Source organism: Salvelinus sp. IW2-2015, linkage group LG1 (assembly GCF_002910315.2).
Source record: "Salvelinus sp. IW2-2015 linkage group LG1, ASM291031v2, whole genome shotgun sequence".
In the NCBI taxonomy this organism is placed as follows: Eukaryota; Metazoa; Chordata; class Actinopteri; order Salmoniformes; family Salmonidae; genus Salvelinus; species Salvelinus sp. IW2-2015.
Genome location: NC_036838.1, coordinates 32,887,202 through 32,908,224, shown reverse-complemented (window position 1 = coordinate 32,908,224; position 21,023 = coordinate 32,887,202). Strand labels below are relative to the sequence as shown.

General features: G+C 44.3%; 1 protein-coding gene across 7 annotated transcripts; it reads left to right on the top strand.

Moving 5' to 3' along the window:
- Window positions 1-6,830: 6,830 nt before the first annotated feature.
- LOC111965871 (heterogeneous nuclear ribonucleoprotein A1) lies at window positions 6,831-19,582 on the top strand. Of its 7 annotated transcripts, XR_011480139.1 has the most exons (12): window positions 6,831-7,022; window positions 7,708-7,824; window positions 15,497-15,643; window positions 15,799-16,009; window positions 16,132-16,209; window positions 16,302-16,343; window positions 16,483-16,554; window positions 16,669-16,830; window positions 16,954-17,166; window positions 17,310-17,379; window positions 19,244-19,345; window positions 19,487-19,582. XR_011480139.1 is itself a non-coding variant. In XM_070444323.1 (11 exons), the coding sequence occupies exons 1-10, from the start codon at window positions 7,011-7,013 to the stop codon at window positions 17,369-17,371; spliced, it is 1,110 nt and encodes a 369-aa protein (XP_070300424.1). In that variant the 5' UTR covers window positions 6,831-7,010; the 3' UTR covers window positions 17,372-17,379; window positions 17,900-18,602. The 7 variants fall into 7 exon arrangements, 3 of the variants coding, with proteins under 3 accessions (XP_070300424.1, XP_070300422.1, XP_023846027.1); XR_011480156.1 differs by lacking the exon at window positions 17,310-17,379 and having other exon boundaries at window positions 16,954-17,160; XR_011480153.1 differs by lacking the exon at window positions 17,310-17,379 and having other exon boundaries at window positions 16,954-17,163.
- The last annotated feature ends 1,441 nt before the right edge of the window (window positions 19,583-21,023 follow it).

Genomic DNA, 21,023 nt, shown 5'->3' with positions numbered 1-21,023 from the left:
TGCAGGCTCATGGCAGACGGACAGTTCAGACGGCGTTGGGCAGACGGCAGTTCAGGCGGCCGCTGGGCAGACGGGCAGTTCAGGCGCCGCTGGCAGGACTGGGCAGTTCAGGCGCCGCTGGCAGACGGGCAGTTCAGGCGCGCTGCAGACGGCGTTTCTGGGCGCTGGGCAGACGGGCAGTTCAGGCGCCGCTGGGCAGACGGCAGACTCTGGCCGGCTGAGACGCACTATAGGCCTGGTGCGTGTACCGAACTGGAGTACCGGGCTAAGGACACGCACCTCAAGGGCGAGTGCGGGAACAAACAACAGGGCACACTGGACTCTCGTGGCGCACTCTAGGCCTGGTGTGCGTGTACCGGAACTGGAGGTACCGGGCTGAGGGCACTCAGGGCGAGTGCGGGGAGAAGGAACAGGCTGCTACAGGGCTCTGAGACGCACAGGAGCTTGGTGCGTGGTGCCGGAACTGGAGGCACTGGGCTGGAGACACGCACCATAGGAGAGAGTGCGTGGAGGAGGAACAGGCTCTGGAGATGCACTGGAAGCCTGTGCGTGGTGTAGGCACTGGTGGTACTGAGCTGGGTGGGAAGGTGGCGCCGGATATACCGGACCGTGAAGGAGGACACGTGCTCTTGAGCACCGAGCCTCCCCAACCTTACAGGTTGAATGTCCCCGTAGCCCTGCCAGTGCCGGCGAGGTGGATAGCCCGCACTGGGCTATGCAGGCGAACCGGGGACACCACCTGTAAGGCTTGGTGCCATGTACGCCGGCCCGAGGAAGACGTACTGGAGACCAATACGTTGGGCCGGCTTCATGGCACTCGGCTCGATGCCCAACCTAGCCCTCCCAGTGCGGCAAGGTGGAATAGCCCGCACTGGGCTAAGCACGCGTACTGGGGACACCTGCGCTACCAGTACGACGCTCTCTCACTCCACCGGCAAGCCCGGGAGTTGGCTCAGGTATCCAACCCGGCTTCGCCACACTCCCTTTAGCCCCCCCCCCCCCCAAGAAATTTTTGGGTGAGCCTCTCGGGCTTCCAGCCTCTCCTACGTGCTGCCTCCTCATACCAAGCGCTCCTGGGCTGTGGCTGCCTTCTTCTCCTCCGCAAGCGGCGATTCACACCAACTTAGCCAGGGGCTTCTCCATTGAAATTTGCTCCCAACTCCATTCCTTTTCTCTCCATTGTTTTAGTTCCTTTTCTCCTTCCTCAATCCGCTTGGTCCTGTTGTGGTGGTAGTATCTGTCACGATCGTGTGTGAAGAGATTCGGACAAAACGCAAGCATGAGAAAATAAGCCATCTTCTTTAATAAATGAACGAAGATGAACATGAACAAAAACACTATTACAAACAAACAAAACAACAACAAATGATCGTGAAGCTAAATAAACGCAAAGTGCACAGACAAGCAACAAACGTTAAACAAGACAACTACCACAAAAGCCTACTGCCTATGGCTACCTTAAATATGGCTCCCAATCAGAGACAAATGAATGACAGCTGTCTCTGATTGAGACCCAATCTAGGCAGCCATAGACATAACTAGACAACCTCACAATTATCTATCCCATACACACAATACAAACACCCATAGACTAAACAAAACACACACAACATACAATGCCCACCCAACTCACGCCCTGACCAACTAAACATAATCAAAATAACATAAAAATAGTCAGGGAACGTGACAGTAGATCAATTAGAGTTTCCAATCTAGGGAGAGTGCAGCAGTAAGGTCTAAATCAAATTTAAAAAATCAAATCAAATGTATTTATATAGCCCTTCTTACATCAGCTGAGATATTCAAAGTGCTGTAACAGAATCCCAGCCTAAAACCCAAACAGCAAGCAATGGCAGGTTGTAGAAGCACGGTGGCTAGGAAAAACTCCCTAGAAGGCCAAAACCTAGGAAGAAACCTAGAGAGGAACCAGGCTATGAGGGGTGGCCAGTCCTCTTCTGGCTGTGCGGGTGGAGATTATAACAGAACATGGCCAAGATGTTCAAATGTTCATAAATGACCAGCATGGTCAAATAATAATAATCACAGTAGTTGTCGAGGGTGCAACAAGTCAGCACCTCAGGAGTAAATGTCAGTTGGCTTTTCATAGCTTTTTTTTTTTTTTTCACATTTTTGAGAGACTTAATAACTTCTCTAGGATAGGGGGCAGCATTTTCACGTTTGGATGAAAAGCATACCCCAAATTCAACTGCCAGCCTACTCATCCCCAGAAGATAAGATATGCATATTATTAAAATATTTGGATAGAAAACACTCTGAAGTTTCTTAAAACCGTTTGAATCATGTCTGTGTGAGTTATAACAGAACTTATTTAGCAGGCGAAACCCCGAGGACAAACCATTCAGATTTGTTTTTGTTTTGAGGTCACTCTCTTTTCAATGGGTTTCATTGGGAATACAGATTTCTAATTGACCTTCTTGCAGTTCCTACCACTTCCACTGGATGTCAACAGCTTTAGAAATTGGTTGAGGTTTTTTCCTTTGTGTAATGAAAAAGTACGGCCATCCAGAACGAGGGTAACTTGAAGTGTACTGTTAGATAGAGGCGCCATGACCAGAAAGCTAGCTACAGTTTGTTTTATCCTGTATTGAACACAGATCACCCCGTCTTCAAATTTGATCGATTATTTACGTAAAAAAATACCTAAAAGTTGTATTACAAAAGTAGTTTGAAATGTTTGGCAAAGTTTACAGGTAACTTTTGAGAATTTTTGTAGTAACGTTGCACAAGTTGGACCAGTGTGTTTTCTGGATCAAACGCGCCAAATAAATTGACATTTTGGATATATATCGACGGAATTAATCGAACAAAAGGACCATTTGTGATGTTTTATGGGACATATTGGAGTGCCAACAACAGAAGCTCATCAAAAGGTAAGCCATAAATTATATTTTTATTTCTTGTGTTTTGTGTTGCGCCTGCAGGGTTGAAATATGCTTCTCTCTCTTTGTTCACTATGGTGCTATCCTCAGATAATAGCATCGTTTGCTTTCGCCGAAAAGCCTATTTGAAAATCTGACATGTGTTGCTGGATTCACAAACAGTGTAGCTTTAATTTGGTGTATTGCATGTGTGATTCATGAAAGTTTGATATCTACACGGACAAGTTTTTGCCTGGTGTAGAGCTTATCTGTCGGAAAGATATCAGTTCATCTCTGTGGATGGTATGTCCTCTGACAAATCAATGGTAAGTTTCAGTGTTCCTCAAGGTTCTGTTTTAGGACCATTATTGTTTTCACTATATGTTCTACCTCTTGGTGATGTCATTCAGAAACACAATGTCAAATTTCACTGCTATGGTGGACGACACACAGTGGACGACACACAGCTGTACATTTAGATGAATGATGGTGAAGCCCCAAAACCGCCTACACTGTGTTTCAGACATAAGGAAGTGGATGGCAGCAAATGTTTTACTTTTAAACTCAGACAAAACAGAGATGTTAGTTCTAAGTCCCAAGAAACAAAGAGATCTGCTGTTTGATCTGACAATTAATATTGATTTTTGTACAGTTGTCTCAAATAAAACTGTGAAGGGCCTCTGTGTTACTCTGGACACTGATCTCTCTTTTGACGAACATATCAAGAATATTTATAGCGCATTATTATGACTTACTTTCTCATAACTCGTAGTCAGATTACATTTTTTTGGGTGGCGGGAACGGGCTTCCATTGATACACCTGGACAACAGCCTGAGGACATGATTGGTGAGSACCATTCTTCTTCCAATAAAATAACTATGGCTGGGGTAGTCAATGTATAGAAAATGATATGCTTCAAAGCATTGATATTACAGTGGTGCTGGCATCGTGTGCTAATAGCAGGACACAATACGAATAAGAATTCATGAAACAGTCACATCTATATCAAAGGCATGACACACTATACACCCCATTGACTCTGTACACTCATGCAATGCAGTATTTCACTACCTCAAGTCACAACACATCTCTTCCTAATCCAGGAAGCCTTTATAAAGGTATCGGTGAAGACCATGAAGAAAGTGCTGGAGAGGGTGATGAGGAAGGAGAGGGTGAGGTCTATGAAGAAGGAGATGGAGAGGGTAACGTCTATGAAGAAGTAGAGGGAGAAGGTGAGGTCTATGAAGAAGGAGAGGGTGAGGTTTATGAAAAAGGTCCTGTTGAGGGCAATGTAGAGCAAATAAAATAAAAWCTATTTTTCAGAAGAGACTTGGTCCAACCAAGACCAGCAATGATGGTAGCCTCAAGATCCAAACTGGATCACGTTACATTTCACTGTTGTTTCTCTTCACTTATTCTGAATTAGTAGAGTGAGACAATAGTGAAACGTAGTGTAATTCAGTGTGGACCTGGAGGTTAGCTCTGCCTACGATGATGGTAGCCTTGAAATCTAAAATTAACAATGCAACATTTCACTATGGTTTCACTTTACTAATTCAATCTGGCATTCCTCTAATAGACGGGTACTTGGACTGTCTAAAAAATAACCAGTCCAATCAGCGTCCTCTCAGAAATTGTGTGCAGGTTTAGAACGAAAACCCACATGGCCAAATGCAGCAGTTTGGATTAGATTGTCTTTTGATCGGTTGAAGTTGATCCAAAAGCTGACAGGTTTTGAATAACGCCCCACACACAGTAGATACAGGCTCAAACCTTTTAAATTAAGAGATGGCCATACTGAATTTGTGAAGTGAAACAGAACAGTTCAGTTTGGATCCAGGCCACTATTTGGAACCTGTATTGCAGAATTTTGTGGAAGCACTATCAGAGGCTCATCATCACTTCTGGGGAAAGGACCTCTCTAGACCCATTCAACTTCAAAACCAGCAGAGTTGAAGCAAATAGTTTAGAACCCCTGCATCAACCTGACCATCGGATCAAAACACAGCACCTTCAACTCTCCAAGGACCCTACATAAAAATCTCTTACCAGTTCAAGCTGACTATGACTGAGTGTTGATCAACCTGGCATGTTACTAGTACTGTTAATTATATTGTAACTATTGTAATTGTTTGTGCATTGCAACCAATAGACCATATGCTTCAGAAACAAAATACCTAATAGCAGCTGTTCTGACTTTGACCAATTAGTGATCCTTTTGTGATTATCTTTGATTTCAATAAAATGCTCCTGATTATTCAGTTGTGTCCTGATTCTCTGTATAMTATATTAGTCCAACCAATTTGCAGTAAACTGAATAAAGTGGGAACACTGACCTATCACTGTGTTGGGGCCGTGGGGGAAATTAGCGATTGGAGAAGATGGCGGAAAAGGACATAAGGAAGAAAGTGGAGAATATTATGAATAAACATGAAGTGGGGGATTACAAAGGCCTTCTGAAAGATCTGGGGAAAGAGAAGATGATGGACAAGAAAAAAAGGAGAACAGTGTAAATGGTTATGTGGGAAAATGGAATGAGGGATTTCACAGAACTTTTGAAAGAACTTGAGGAAATTGAGAGTGACGAGAGTGAGGATGAATTAGATGTGGTGGCAGGTGCAGTGATGACTGTTGAGAAGAAGTTGAGTGTAGAGGGAGGCAGTGTGGCGAGGAAGGTTGGCGTCAAGTGCAAAAAGAGGGACACGTGTTCCAGAGGCTCTGAGATGGAACCTAACGAGAGGATGGATGAAGTTCCTGCAGTGAGGACCACTGATCCATATATGGTGATAGGTTGGGTGGAGAAGAGGTTGGGGTTGAGTTGGTGAAAGTAACTAGGAGTTGACTAGTGATGATTTATTKTGTTTCTTCAGCCCAGAGGAAGCTGGCACACCGGATCACTTGATTAGGGACAAGAAATGTGACTTGCTTTGCTCTACGTAGCAGGGCACCATTGAAAGGAGTGATAACGGGGGTGGCATTAAATGTTGAGGAAGATCAGTTGAAAGTGACGATTCCCGGTGTCTGCGTAGCTTGCCGTTTGGTGGACGCAGATCCAGTGGAGAGCGTGAGGAAACGGAGAAGACGTTGTATGTCCTGTTGAGTTTTGATGTAGTGTCTTTGCCAGATAAGGTTAAGGTAGGAAGTGTAAGTTATCAGATGAGAGCGTTTGTTCCTAAAATACTTCAGTGTTTTAGGTGTCAAGTTTATGGGCATGTTGCATCAGTATGTAGGAGGGAGAGTCCTAGATGTGAGAAGTGTGCAGGATGGCATGAGACAAAGGAATGTGTAGTTTTGGTGGAGAAAATTGTGTGTCTTAGTTGTAGGGGTGCACATGGGGCTGGAAATCGGAGGTTTCCAGTGAGAGAAAGGCAGGTTGAGGTTGTTCGGGTGAGAGTAGTACAGAAGGTGTTGTATGCTGAAGCAGTGAAGAGAGTGGTAGAGGAAGATGGTACAGGGTGAGGGATCCTGTGAGGATTTGTGTGAGTAGGCAGAGACTAATGGAGAGTGATGGGAAAAATATGTGCTTCAGTAAGGTAGGTTTCTTGGCATTCATAGCTATGGTTGTCAATTGTACTGCAGAAATAGATCGAAAGTCACAGAAAATTGAGGTAGTTGTGGCAGCGGCAGAGAAATACTTGGGACTGCAAGGTTTTACTGCAGAACAGTTACAGGAGGTGTTGATTGGTAGTGTACTGTCCTCCCAGACCGCTGGTCTGGAGTAGGATTAGATAGGGTAAATAGTGGAATGGGGTGGTGTTTTTTTTGTATACATTCATATATTTATTTCGAGAGGTCTAATAGTTGTCAGGGTAATTTTTCCTTTAACCCAATTTTACTGTACCGTATCACAGAGAATTTAATGTAGGTAGACCGTGAATGGCCTCACACTCCAGTACAGTAGGTGGCGGTGTATACACTTTAAATAGGATGCGATCCGCCAACACAATCCCAAAGAACAAGAAGATCACGKTGTTGGAGGGGCGGATCACTATGTTGTTCATTCTGATCACAGCAGTGCTGTTGAGTCTCTAGGCTAGCGCAGCTTACGCTAGCTTGGCAATAGCTCTCGCATGAATTAGCTCGTTTCTATTTACACTACGGTCGAACTATATATCTATTTTTTTTTAAGAATGTCGAAGGAGGTAAGTTTGTATTGATTACTATTCATTAACGTGCTGATAGGTTTTAACGTTTGAGTCCGTAACAGTTATGCTATTTGTAGGCGACGCAGTATTACTTACTTAACGTTAAACATGACAGCAGGCCATTTGATCTGACAGAAGGCCATTTGATCTGCAGCTGTAAAGGTCTTTGTCAGCATTGTTATTTAGCGAGTCATAAGTATTTTCACAACTTATTATGAAGATGGATTTTTGTAAACATTCGCCCATTTGTTCACAATTGCAACTGCATTTTTATGGCGCCTGCATCAAGTAAAGTGTACAGTCCGCCATTATACCTAGGCAGTTAGATAGTAGAGGGCGCGCGGTGACGCTGGATGGCTAACGTTAGCTCTGCGAGATACGCTTTTGTCGCGGACTTTGAATAAGCAAAAAGCGCTAGTGTGTTTGAGTTAAATTAATTTAAAAATGTGCACTGCTTGTTAATTTGTATTACTGATAGTTTACTAGCTAGCGTTAGCRAAATGGCTTATTCCTAGAATGCCTACCAACCCAGGCTCCCGATGCGTTAAAGCAGCAGGCCGCATACCTAACTAGCTAGTAACGGTAGGCCATTTCTGATCGTAGTAGTAGACCTGACCTGCTATGGCTAGTAATGATCCCCATTTGCTTCTAATCCAGTATGTTTCCCTCRCATTCATTTCAGTCTCCCCGTGAGCCGGAGCAGCTCCGCAAGCTCTTCATTGGTGGGCTGAGCTTCGAAACCACCGACGAGAGTTTGCGGACCCATTTTGAAAGATGGGGATCCCTCACAGATTGTGTGGTGAGTATTGTATTGCTTTTTTAAAATACTGAACAAAAATATAAACTAAACAATTTCATAGTTATTTTTTTTAGGAGTTACTGTTCATATAGAGGAAATGCATTCATAGCACTGCATCTCAGTGCTAGAAGTGTCACTACACACCCTGGTACAATTCCAGGCTGTATCACAACCGGCCAGGATTGGGAGTCCCATAGGGCGGCGCACAATTGGCCCAGCGTCTTTAGGGTTTGGCCGGGGTAGGCTGTCATTGTAATTACGAATTTGTTCTTTACTGACTTGCCTTGTTAAATAAATAAAAAATGTACATCTTTTGGTTAAAGATACCTTCAAAAAATGGGCCTCACAATGGGCCTCAGGATCTTGTCACAGTATTTTTGTGCTTTCAAATTGCCATTGATAAAATACAATGCTGCTTGTTGTCTGTAGCTTATGCCTGCCCATACCATAACCCCACTGTCATCATGGGACACTCTGTTCACAATGTTGACATCGGAAAACCGCTCGCCCACACAACGCCATACACGTGGTCTGCGATTGTTATGCTGTTTGGAYGTACTGTCAGATTCTCTAAAATGATGTTGGAAGTGGCTTATGGTAGAGAAATTAACATTCAATTATCTGGCAACGGTGCTGGTGAACATTCCTACAGTCAGCATGCCAATTGCATTCTCCCTCAACTTGAGACATCTGTGGCATTGTGTTGTGTGACACAACTGCACATTTTAGTCGCCAATTGTCCCCAACCCAAGGTTTACATGTGTAATGATCATGCTGTTTAGTCAGCTTCTTGATATGCCACACCTGTCAGATGGATGGATTATCTTGGCAAAGGAGAAATGCTCACTAACAGGGATGTAAACAAATTTGTGCACCAAATTTGTGAAGGCTTTTGTGCTTATGGGACATTTCTGGGATCTTTTATTTTAGCTCGTGACATATGAAATCAACACTTTACATGTTGCGTTAATATTTGTGTGTAAAATATATATATACACACACACACACACACACACTCTCTACCGTTCAAAAGTTTAGGGTCACGTAGAAATGTCCTTGTTTTTGAAAGAAAAGCAACAAAAAAAGTCAATTTAAAATAACATGATCAGAAATACAGTGTAGACTTTGTTAATATTGTAAATGACTATTGTAGCTGGAATATTTTTTTTATATATAAAAAAAAAAAAAAAGGAATATCTACATAGGCGTAGGGGCCCATTATCAGCAACCATCACTCCTGTGTTCCAATGGCACGTTGTGTTAGCCAATCCAAGTTTATCATTTTAAAAGGCTAATTGATCATTAGAAAACCCTTTTGCAATTGTTAGCACAGCTGAGAACTGTTCTGATTTAAAGAAGCAATAAAAAACTGGCCTCGGACTAGTTGAGTATCTGGAGCATTTTTTATTTTTTTATTTCACTTTTATTTAACCAGGTAGGCTAGTTTGAGAACAAGTTCTCATTTCAACTGCGACCTGCCAAGAAAAAAGCATAGCAGTGTGAACAGACAACACAGAGTTTACACATGGAGTAAACAATAAACAAGTCAATAACATGGTAGAAAAAAAAGAGAATCTATATACAATGTGTGCAAAAGGCATGATGAGTAGGCAATAAATCGAAATAATTACAATTTAGCAGATTAACACTGGAGTGATAAATCATCAGATGATCATGTGCAGAAGAGGATACTGTGTGGCAAAAGAGCAGAAAAGTAAATAAATAAAAGCAGTATGGGGGTGAGGTAGGTAAATTGCGGTGGGTAGTTTTACAGATGGACTATGTACAGCTGCAGCGATCGGTTAGCTGCTCGGATAGCAGATTTTTAAAGTTGTTGAGGAGATAAAAGTCTCCAACTTCAGAGATTTTTGCAATTCGTTCCAGTCGCAGCAGCAGAGAAACTGAAGGAAAGGCGTCCAAATGAGGGTTTGGCTTTAGGATGATCAGTGAGATACACCTGCTGGAGCGCGTGCTGCGGTGTGGGTGTAGCCATCGTGACCAGTGAACTGAGATAAGCGGCACTTTACCTAGCAAGCCTGTGGATGACTCGTAGCCAGTGGGTCTGACGACGAACATGTAGCGAGGGCCAGCCGACTAGGCATACAGTCGCAGTGGTGGGTCGTATAAGGTGTTTTAGTAACAAAACGAATGGCACTGTGATAAACTGCATCCAGTTTGCTGAGTAGAGTATTGGAAGCTATTTTGTAGATGACATCGCCGAAGTCGAGGATCGGTAGGATAGTCAGTTTTACTAGGGTAAGTTTGGCGGCGTGAGTGAAGGAGGCTTTGTTGCGGATAGAAAGCCGATTCTGATTTGATTTGGATTGGAGATGTTTGATATGAGTCTGGAAGGAGAGTTTGCAGTCTAGCCAGACACCTAGGTACTTATAGATGTCCACATATTCTAGTCGGAACCGTCCAGGTGGGTGATGCAGTGCTGCCTCGCGGTGGCAGGCAGCTAAGGTTGAAAGCAGCATTGGTTTTACTAGCGTTTAAGAGCAGTTGGAGGCCACGGAAGGAGTGTTGTATGGCATTGAAGCTCGTTTGGAGGTTAGATAGCACAGTGTCCAAGGAAGGGCCGGAAGTATATGAAATGGTGTCGTCTGCGTAGAGGTGGATCAGGGAATCGCCCGCAGCAAGAGCAACACATTGATTATACAGAGAAAAGAGTCGCGCCGAGAATTGAACCCTGTGTACCCCCATAGAGACTGCAGAACCGGACAACATGCCTCCGATTTGACACACTGAACTCTGTCTGCAAAGTAGTTGGTGAACCAGGCAAGGCAGTCATTAGAAAACGAGGCTACTGAGTCTGCCGATAAGAATATGGTGATTGACAGAGTCGAAACCTTGGCCAGGTCGATGAAGACGGCTGCACAGTAATGTCTTTTATCGATGCGGTATGATATCGTTTAGTACCTTGAGCGTGGCTGAGGTGCACCCGTGACCGGCTCGGAAACCGGATTGCACACGGAGAAGGTACGGTGGATTCGAGATGGTCAGTGATCTGTTTGTTGACTTGGCTTTCGAAGACCTTAGATAGGCAGGGCAGGATGGATATAGGCTGTAACAGTTTGGGTCCAGGTGTCTCCCCCTTTGAAGAAAGGGGATGACGCGGCAGCTTTCCAATCCTTGGGATCTCAGATGATACGAAGGAGAGAGTTGAACAGGCTGGTAATAGGTGCGGACAATGGCGCGACAGTTTCAGAAATAGGGGTCCAGATTGTCAAGCCCAGCTGATATTTATGGGTCCAGGTTTTCCAGCTCTTCAAACATCTGCTAATCTGGATTGGGTAAAGGAAGCTGGGGCTGGGCGAGTAGCAGCGGAGGGGGCGGGGCTGTTGGCCAAGGTTGGAGTCGCCAGGAGGAAGGCATGGCCAGCCATTGAGAAATGCTTGTTGAAGTCTTCGATTATCACGTATTATCGGTGGTGACCGTGTTACCTAGCCTCAGTGCAGTGGGCAGCTGGGAGGAGTGGCTCTTTTCTCCATGGACTTTACAGTATCCCAGAACTTTTTGGAGTTAGAGCTACAGGATGCAAATTTCTGCGATAAAAGCTGCCTGCTTTCCTGACTGACTGCGTGTATTGGTTCCTGACTTCCCTGAACAGTTGCATATCGCGGGGGCTCTTCGATGCTATTGCAGTCGCCACAGGATGTTTTTGTGCTGTCGAGGCAGTCAGGTCTGGAGTGAACCAAGGCTATATCTGTTCTTGGTTCTGCATTTTTTGAACGGAGCATGCTGTCTATGGTGAGGAAGTAACATTTTAAGAATGACCAGGCATCCTCAACTGACGGGATGAGGTCAATATCCTTCCAGGTACCCGGCCAGGTCGATTAGAAAGGCCTGCTCGCAGAAGTGTTTTTGGAGCGTTTGACAGTGATGAGGGTGCCGTTTGACCGGGACCCGTGGCGGATACAGGCAATGAGCAGTGATCGCTGAGATCTTGATTGAAGACAGCAGAGTGTATTTGGAGGCAGAGGTTCAGGATAATGTCTATTAGGGTGCCCATGTTTACGGATTTAGGGTTGTACCTGGTGGGTTCCTTGATGATTTGTGTGAGATTGAGGGCATCAAGCTTGGATTTAGGACTGCCGGGTGTTAAGCATATCCCAGTTTAGGTCACCTAACAGAACAAACTCTGAAGCTAGATGGGACGATCAATTCACAGATGGTGTCCAGGCACAGCTGGAGCTGAGGGGGTCGGTAGCAGGCGCAACAGTGAGAGACTTATTTCTGGAGAGATTAATTTTTAAAATTAGAAGTTCGAACTGTTTGGGCATAGACCTGGAAAGTATGACAGAACTTTGCAGGCTATCTCTGCAGTAGATTGCAACTCCTCCCCCTTTGGCAGTTCTATCTTGACGGAAAGTGTTATAGTTGGGTATGGAAATCTCAGAATTTTTGGTGGCCTTCCTAAGCCAGGATTCGGACACGGCAAGGACATCAGGTTGGCAGAGTGTGCTAAAGCGTGAGTAAGGCAAACTTAGGGAGAGGCTTCTGATGTTGACATGCATGAGGCAAGGCTTTTTCGATCACAGAAGTCAACAAATGAGGTGACTGGGACATGCAGGGCTGGTTTACCTCCACATCACCCGAGAACAGAGGAGTAGGGATGAGGGTGCGGCTAAAGGCTATCAAAATCGGTCGCCTAGAGCGTTGGGGACAAAGAATAAAAGGAGCAGATTTATGGGCTGTAGAATAGTTCTGGGCATAATGTGTAGACAGGGTATGGTGGGGCCGGGAACAGCGGAGGCAAGCCCAGGCACTGGTGATGATAAGAGAGGTTGTATCTCTGGACATGCTGGTCTCAATGGTGAGGTCACCGCATGTGTGGGGGGTGAAAGGAGGTATCAGAGGTACGGAGAGTGAACTACAGGGTCCATTGCAAACCAAAACAATGATAATGATAACTAGCCTGAACAACAGTATGCAAGCATATTGATATTTGAGAGAGACATACATAAGGCATAAAGTGATTGCAGGTCTTGATTGGGAGAGCTAGCTAAAACAACAGGTAAGATAACAGCAGCAATAACAGGGTGCTAGTCTAACACAGCACAACAGGTAAAAATGGCGACGACTAGGCAGAGAGGGTCGGATTAACTACACACAGATCCTGAGTTAAAGCACAGAGCCGACAGATAAAACACAAATAAACAGGATGGAGTACCGTGAATTAATGGACAGTCAAGCATGCATCAGCTATGTAGCCAAGTGATCATAGTGTCCAGGGGGCAGCCGTAGATGGAGCAGGGAGGCCTCCACTAAGCTAGCACGCGGCGTTTAAAGTTAGTAGCCCGGGGGATGTCTGTAGGGGGGGTCTGCTCAGACGTGTCGTGTCGACAGAGAATCCAAGCCGGAATGGCGAAAGAGAGGTTGTGAATTGTAGAATTGTGTTTGCTAACTGGTGCTAGCTTCGTGGCAGTGGCGCTAGCTGCAAGCTAGCTGTGAGGATCAGAAGTAGTGGCTCAGGGATTAGCAGGAATCCGGCGTTGTTGTCGAGAGATGCTGGTAAATTGGTGAGTAATATCCAGGCTAATAACAGGGCTGGTGTCTGTGCAGAAGGTAAAAGCTACTAGCAGCGGCAAAAAAATGGCTAAATTAGCTTGTAGCTGATTTAGACCAGTTGTGATGGATTGGCAGGCTCTGTGTCGGCAAAAAAAGGGTCCAGTCCAATTGGCAAAAGAGGTATTGTAGCCCAAGAATTCGCTGGTAGACCTCTTCGGCTAGCCGGCAGATGGCCTAGCTCGAGGCTAGCTCAAGGCTAACTGGTGCTTGCTTCGGACAGAGGTGTTAGCCAGTAGTAGCCACTCGGTTGCAGCTACTAGCTGTGATGATACGGTGTAATTGTCCAGAGCTTGCGTCAGAATCCGTGATGTGGTAGAGAAAAAGCAGTCCTATATGCTCTTGGGTTGATATCGCGCTTGCAGACTGGCAGGTATTGGCCCGGTATTGAAGCTGGCTGTGTCCGAGTTAAGGGTGTAGACCGCAGCAGTGGCTAACTGACTACTAGCTAGTAGCTAGTTATCTGGCTAGCTTCTGATTGGGGTTACGGTTCTAAAGTATAAAAAATAGCGGTCCGTACCACATTGGGTGAGGCGGAATGTAGGATGTATATTCAGTTCCTAGATGGAAAGTGAAATTAAAATATATACGAAATGTATACGAAAAATACGAAGACTATTTACACGGGACAAGACACGACAAACACACGTCCGACTGCTACCCATCTTGGATCTGATCGCATCAGCATTTGTGGGTTCGATTACAGGCTCAAAATGGCCAGAAACAAATAACCTTCTTCTGAAACTCGTCAGTCTATTCTTGTTGTGAGAAATTAAGTCTATTCCGTGCGAAAAATTGCCAAGAAACTGAAGATCTCGTACAACGCTTTAACTACTCCCTTTACAGAACAGCACAAACTGGCTCTAACCAGAATAGAAAGAGGAGTGGGAGGCCCCGGTGCACAACTGAGCAAGAGGACAAGTGCATTAGTGTCTAGTTTGAGAAACAGACGCCTCACAAGTCCTCAACTGGCAGCTTCATTAAATAGTGCCCGCAAAACACTAGTCTCAACTTCAACAGTGAAGAGGCAACTCCGGGATGCAGAGTTCCTCTGTCCAGTGTTTGTGTTCTTTTGCCCAACTTAATATTTTATTTTTATTGGCCAGTCTGAGATATGGCTTTTTCTTTCAAACTCTGCCTAGGCCAGCATCCTGGAGTTGCCTCTTCACTGTTGACATTGAGACTGGTGTTTAACTGAGGTAGTCACCTGGAATGCATTTCAATTAACAGGTGTGCCTTAAGTTAATTTGTGGAATTTCTTTCCTCAATGCGTTTGAGCCAATCATTTGTGACAAGGTGGTGTACAGAAGATAGCCCTATTTGGTAAAATACCAAGTCCATATTATGGCAAGAACAGCTCAAATAAGCAAAGAGAAACAACAGCCCATTACTTTAAGACATGAAGGAAGTGAATCTGGCGCAATTGCAAAAACCATSAAGTGCTATGATGTCACTGGTTCTCATGAGGACCRCCACAGGAAAGGAAAACCCAGAGTTACCTCTGCTGCAGAGGATAGGTTCATTAGATTTGCCAGCCTCAGATTGCAGCCCAAATAAATGCTTCACAGAGTTCAAGTAGCAGGCACATCTCAACCTTAACTGTTCAGAGGAGACGGCGTGAATCAGGCTTTCATGGTCAAATTGCTGCAAAGAAACCACTACTAAAGGACACCAAGAAGAAGAAGATACTTGCTTGGGCCAAGAAACATGAGCAATGGACATTAGACCGGTGGAAATCTGATGAGTCCAAATTTGAGTTGAACTGCAGAGTGAAGGAAAAGCAGCCAACCAGTGCACAGCGCATGTCAGAACTCCTTCAATACTGTTGGAAAAGCATTCCAGGTGAAGCTGGTTGAGAGAATGCCAAGAGTGTGCAAAGCTGTCATCAAGGCAAAGGGTGGCTACATTGAAGAATCTAAAATATATTTTGATTTAACTTTTTTGGGTTACTAAATGATTCCATATGTGTTATTTCATAGTTGTGATGTATTCACTATTCTAAAATGTAGAAAATAGTCAAAATAAACTTTTGACTGGTACTGTACATATTATGGTCTTTTGTAATTATATCAGCAAATTAATGGTTCAATTCCAAATTCCTCAGGTAATGAAAGATCCAGTCACAAAGAGATCGAGGGGCTTTGGCTTTGTCACTTACAGCTCTGTGGATGAAGTTGACGCATCAATGGAGGCCCGTCCTCATAAGGTTGATGGCCGCCAAGTGGAGCCCAAGAGAGCGGTGTCCAGAGAGGTGAGCGATGTCTGCTTTGACTACAAAACATTTTTTGATGTTCGGGTGCTGCTGGAGTTTCTGAATATGTAGTGGAATTGTTTTTCATTTCCTTTTGAGTATCTTCTGTTTGTCTTTTGAAGTGATTTTAATATTTTGAATGTCATGTTGGACAGGATTCCTCAAGGCCAGGTGCTCACACCACTGTGAAGAAGATCTTTGTGGGTGGCATCAAGGAGGACACAGAGGAGCATCACCTTAGGGACTACTTTGATCAATTTGGCAAGATTGAAGTCATCGACATCATGACTGATAGGACCAGCGGGAAGAAGAGGGGGTTTGCCTTTGTTACATTTGATGATCATGATGCAGTCGATAGGATTGTCAGTAAGTTCTCAAGTCAACACCATTGATACAGAAAAGCTGCTATTGTGTTTTTAGATGTTTTAGTTTTTTTCGTCAAGTAATTTACTGATCTGTTTTTAACAGTCTCCTTTCTCCGCTTACAGTCCAGAAGTATCATACAGTGAATGGTCACAACTGTGAAGTGAGGAAGGCTTTGTCAAAGGAAGACATGAACCGGTCCGGTATGTATTGTAGCAGTTGACTCCCAACAACAACTGAAGCTTTAGATGTGATGTTGRGAAAGTGACTGACCTGTTTGACGTCTGAATTTCAGGGCCAAGAGGTGGAAACTTTGGTAGAGGTGGCGGATATGGAGGTATGAGCACTCAGGGGTTTTATTTCCTTTTAAACCATATTCAACCTTGTTCCGTAGGGAATTCATTTACTAGTTGGTTGCCCAGGTGCAATGCAGGCTTCAAGTTATTCTCACGTTTGTAACGATTATTTTTTTCTAGGTGGTTTCGGTGGAGGTAGAGGAGGTGGAGGATATGGTGATAACGATGGATACAATAACTATGGAGGCAATGGTGAGTTCTTCTCCTGTGTTTTTTCTAGATATTGTAAAATAAAATGTGGGCAATGTTTTCGGGAGGATTTGCCAGTTTGTCCAAAAGCTTAACTTGTTTGACTTATTTCCTTAGGTGGCGGCTATGGTGGAGGTCCTGGCGGGTATAGTGGTGGCAACCGGGGCTATGGTGGGGGAGGCGGCGGCGGTTATGGTAACCAGGGTGGCAGCTATGGAGGAGGAGGAGGATACGACAACTACAACAATGGAGGTGGTGGTGGTGGAAGCTACAGAGGTGGTAGGTCAACCAAGCAATGGTGCGCTGTACATATAAATAGTGCCATCACTTAGTTTTGTATCAGGATAGCTGTGTGTGATGGATAGCTTGGAATTTAAAACTCCTATCTGTGTCCTCTTGCAGGTAACTACGGAGCTAGTAGTGGTGGTGGGAGCAGCAGTGGAAGTGGGGGTGGTGGTGGTGGTGGTGGTGGTGGAGACTACAATGACTTTGGCAATTACAACAGCCAGTCGTCCTCCAGCTACGGCCCAATGAAAGGAGGCGGCGGCTATAGCGGCGGCAGTGGAGGGGGCCGGAGCAGTGGCCCATATGGTGGTGGTGGTGTTGGTGGTGGTGGTAAGTCCCATGTTGTTACTTCCCCTTGAAGTAAATAAGAACAGCCTAAGTCCCTGGATTTGTAAGGGAGGAAAATATAGGCGTTTCCCTAGTAGCTAGTCCCTTGAGTTGAGCACTTACGTAAGGCCTGGCCCATTCTGCAGGTGGTTACGGAGGAGGCTCCGGTGGTGGATATGGAGGGGGCTCCGGAGGTCGAAGGTTCTAGGTTCTGAGGTAAGCACTGTACTGAAAAAATTGCACTGCACCTCTAGATTGGACTGTTAAATGTAGTTTTGGAGTCCGTACATTGGAGGAATTGAGATTGCCATTTCCACTATGTGGCTTCCTTGGCACAGCCTAGTCCAAGATGCAGCATAGTTGTTTTTAGAAAACAAAGCACTCCCTTTACATATGGCCAGTAGGCCTAGGCTCGAAGGCAATCATATACCATGATACATGTGCTGAAATTGATTGTCTGAGTTCTGTATGGGGATCCAGCAGCAAACCTTTACTTTCACAGAATCTACCATCTATTGAGCCCCTTGGCATATATGGATTGGACTGAGTTCGAAACATCCCCCCCCAACTCCACACACACAATCTGCCCTCCTTGTCTTTGCTATGCAGTGCAACGGGCTTGAATTGAAGGCTTGCTCCTGGCTTTTCTCCTCGTGACCCCACTCAAATGTAGCTGATAATGACGAAAGAAGGAAGGTGCAAAAGTTTAACAATGTTGTTCCGTATTGTCCAACAGGCTACAGTACTTAGGAGAGGAGAGCCAGAGAGGTGACAGGGAAAGGAAGCAGCAGGTTTACCCCCTAGATCTGCTCAGCCAAGCACAGTTGTGGCAGGTTTACATCTGCCACATGAAGAGAAATGTACAGTAGAAAAGGAAAAATCATGTGGAGAGGGAGGGAGGGGAATGGGTGGGTCCTTTTCAAACCGTTCTTGTCAAATGCTTCCCAGCAGGATTATATGATTTTGTAGTTTTGCTGTTTTTGTCTTTGAAGTGTAAAGCATTCCACTAAGGTTTTATGTAGGTGTTTTGATTTTCCCCGCACCTATAGGGTGTTTTTAAGATGTAACCGCCACCAAATCAAGATTAAATAAACCGCTTTTCAGTTTTGTTTTTTTACATTGTGTATTTTGATTGATGGGTTCCTGTTGATTGTGTTACATGAGATGAGTCGTCCTCAACAGATGAGTAGATGGTATGAAGTGTAATTGGAAAATCCTCAGAGTACTTGCGTTATGTTCCATATTCAGTATCAAAGCATGTCATTGTTTAGAAAGTGCATTTTTGTTTAGATGGTTTACCTCATTGCCTATGGTGAAAATACCCTGCTTGCTTACAGAGGTCAAAGGCCTTTGTGCTTCTGGGCCGCCGGGCCGGTTTCTCCCCTAAAGTTTAGCATTGTTGCCACTGGACAAAATAAAAGTTTGCTTAATGGCTTTTCTGTTGGCTCATAGCTTCACAATCAATTGGAGTCTAGCTTACACACAGAACTTGAGACTAGCCTATCAATTGGAGGAGCCAGCTGAGAGGCTAGTCATTGGGAGGAACCAGCTAAGGGAGAGAAGTAGCAAGATCCCCGCGAGGAGCCAGTGAAGCAGGGGACAGCAGCAGTCTGAGTACAGATGGTTGCTCTTGTAAGACTAGCGAGAGGCAGCTCGAGAAAGGAAGGGGTATTTTATATACCATGCTGGTAGGTAAGAAGAGATTTTTGATCAACTCTTGTATTTGTAACACTCACCTTTTTGAAAATGTTAGCAGTCCATGTTAAGTCTCAAGGTAAATTCACTAACATGGGCTCCATAGGCATTTTATTCCAGCAAAGGTATTTAATCTTAGAATAAGAGGGCTATAGATTTAGTGAATTAGTTAACTACCAGTGTTTTTGGTTGCCCAATTACCTGAATGATGCAAACCTTGACTGCTACTCAACTGCATTTGTGACAACAAAAGTGGCCGGATATCCTCAACATTAATGACTAGATCTGGTTACACTAATGTTGGTAGTGCATGAAAATCTAGAATAAAGTCACTCAGTAGCACTAAAAATGTATGTACTTTCTCTAATATCTCTCTCATTTTCAGGAATGTAAGATGTCTGCACTAGTGCACCTCGCGTGCACCTTATCTTGCCCCTCTACACCTGTACTGAGATGACCAGCGGTTGCAGGACCAATTATGACATGGGTATGCTGGATTATTTTAAAACTTTTTTTGTTTGTTTTTGTGATGCCTCGCTTTCTCTGCTTTGTGCAGGCAAAATATCAGATTATTTAAAGATGAGGTGTGCTTTGTGTGGTTTTAATTGCTTTAACGTTTGTCTTTCAGTGTCATTTTAAATGGATAGAAGGGACACTACAGGAATGCTGCTGGACAGTTTTAAACTTTTGTACTAACTTGCAATAAAATGTTTTGTTTTTTTAAGCATTTGTCTTTATTGTAAACACTTATGAGGATCTGGTCTGTTTTTCCAAATGCAGTCTTGATTGTATGTTGTGTAGAGGCAGTTCATTTTGAATAGACAGCTGTGCGTGGTGCAGAGGGAAATTTATTTTAGGTTTTTATCACCTATTTGCTGAATGTCAAATTCCTGTGTACGGGGTTTAACGGAAGTGGAGTAAGGAGAGGTATGAAGTAGAGTAGTGGTAGCATTTTCAGACAAAGAATGCATGATGTTGGGAAGACATGCAAGGTAAGTGGAGAAACCCTGCCATGGCTCATAACATGGCAAGTTAAACAGTTGGCAGTTACTGAACTGCTGACAATAACACACAGCCTAAGCAGTCTTATTACATAAGTCATGTTTTCCTGTGTTAGGGCATCATTCTAACAAGGAGTCTATAGACCTTTATTAAAATGTATTCATATAGCACTTTTCATTACAAGTAGAATATGTTTCTTTGAACATAAACAATTTAACAAAACAAATGTAGGGATCTGGCAGTTCATTATGGCGCAATAGTCTGCTTGCCTTGCTAACAGGGTAGTGGTTCTACCCCTCCAGTTGTTCTCCTTTGCTACTACACTGAGGAAAAATATAAATGCAACATGCAACAATTTTTAAAGAGCATTATTGAAATAGATTCAGTAGGCCCTAACCTATGGATTTCACATGACTGGGGTATATCTGTTGTCACAGATGCCTTAAAAAAAATTAAGTATGTACATGGGTCAAAAATCCAGTCCAGTATCTGGTGGAACCACTCATGCAGCGTTACATCTCCTTCTCATAGAATTGATCAGGCTGATTATGGCCTGTGGAATGTTGGTCCACTTTTCAATAACTGCGAAGTTGCGGGAACTGGAACACGCTGTTGATCCACAGCATCCCAAACATGCTCAATGGTGATGTGTCTGGTGAGTATGGCATGGAAGAACTGGGACATTTTCAGCTTCCAGGAATTGCATTCTCATGCTGAGACATGAGGGGATGGCGGTGGATGAATGGCACGACAATGGGCCTCAGGATCTCGTCACGGTACAGTATCTCTGCATTCAAATTGGCATCAATAAAATGAAATTGTCTTTGTTGTCCTTAGCTAATACCATAACCCCACCGTCACCATGGAGTACTGTTCAGAACGTTGACATCAGCAAACCTCTCGCCCATACGACGCCATACACGTGGTCTGCGGTTGTGAGGCCGCTTGGACGTATTGCCAAATTCACAAAAACGACGGAGGCAGCTTATGGCAGAAAAAGAAACAGTTAATTCTCTGGCAACAGCTCTGGTGGACATGTCTGCAGTCAGCATACCTTTTGCAACCAAAACTGCACATTTTAGAGTGGTCTATGTAATTATAATGCTGTTTAATCAGCTTCTTGATATGCCACACCTGTCAGGTGGATGAATTATCTTGGGAAA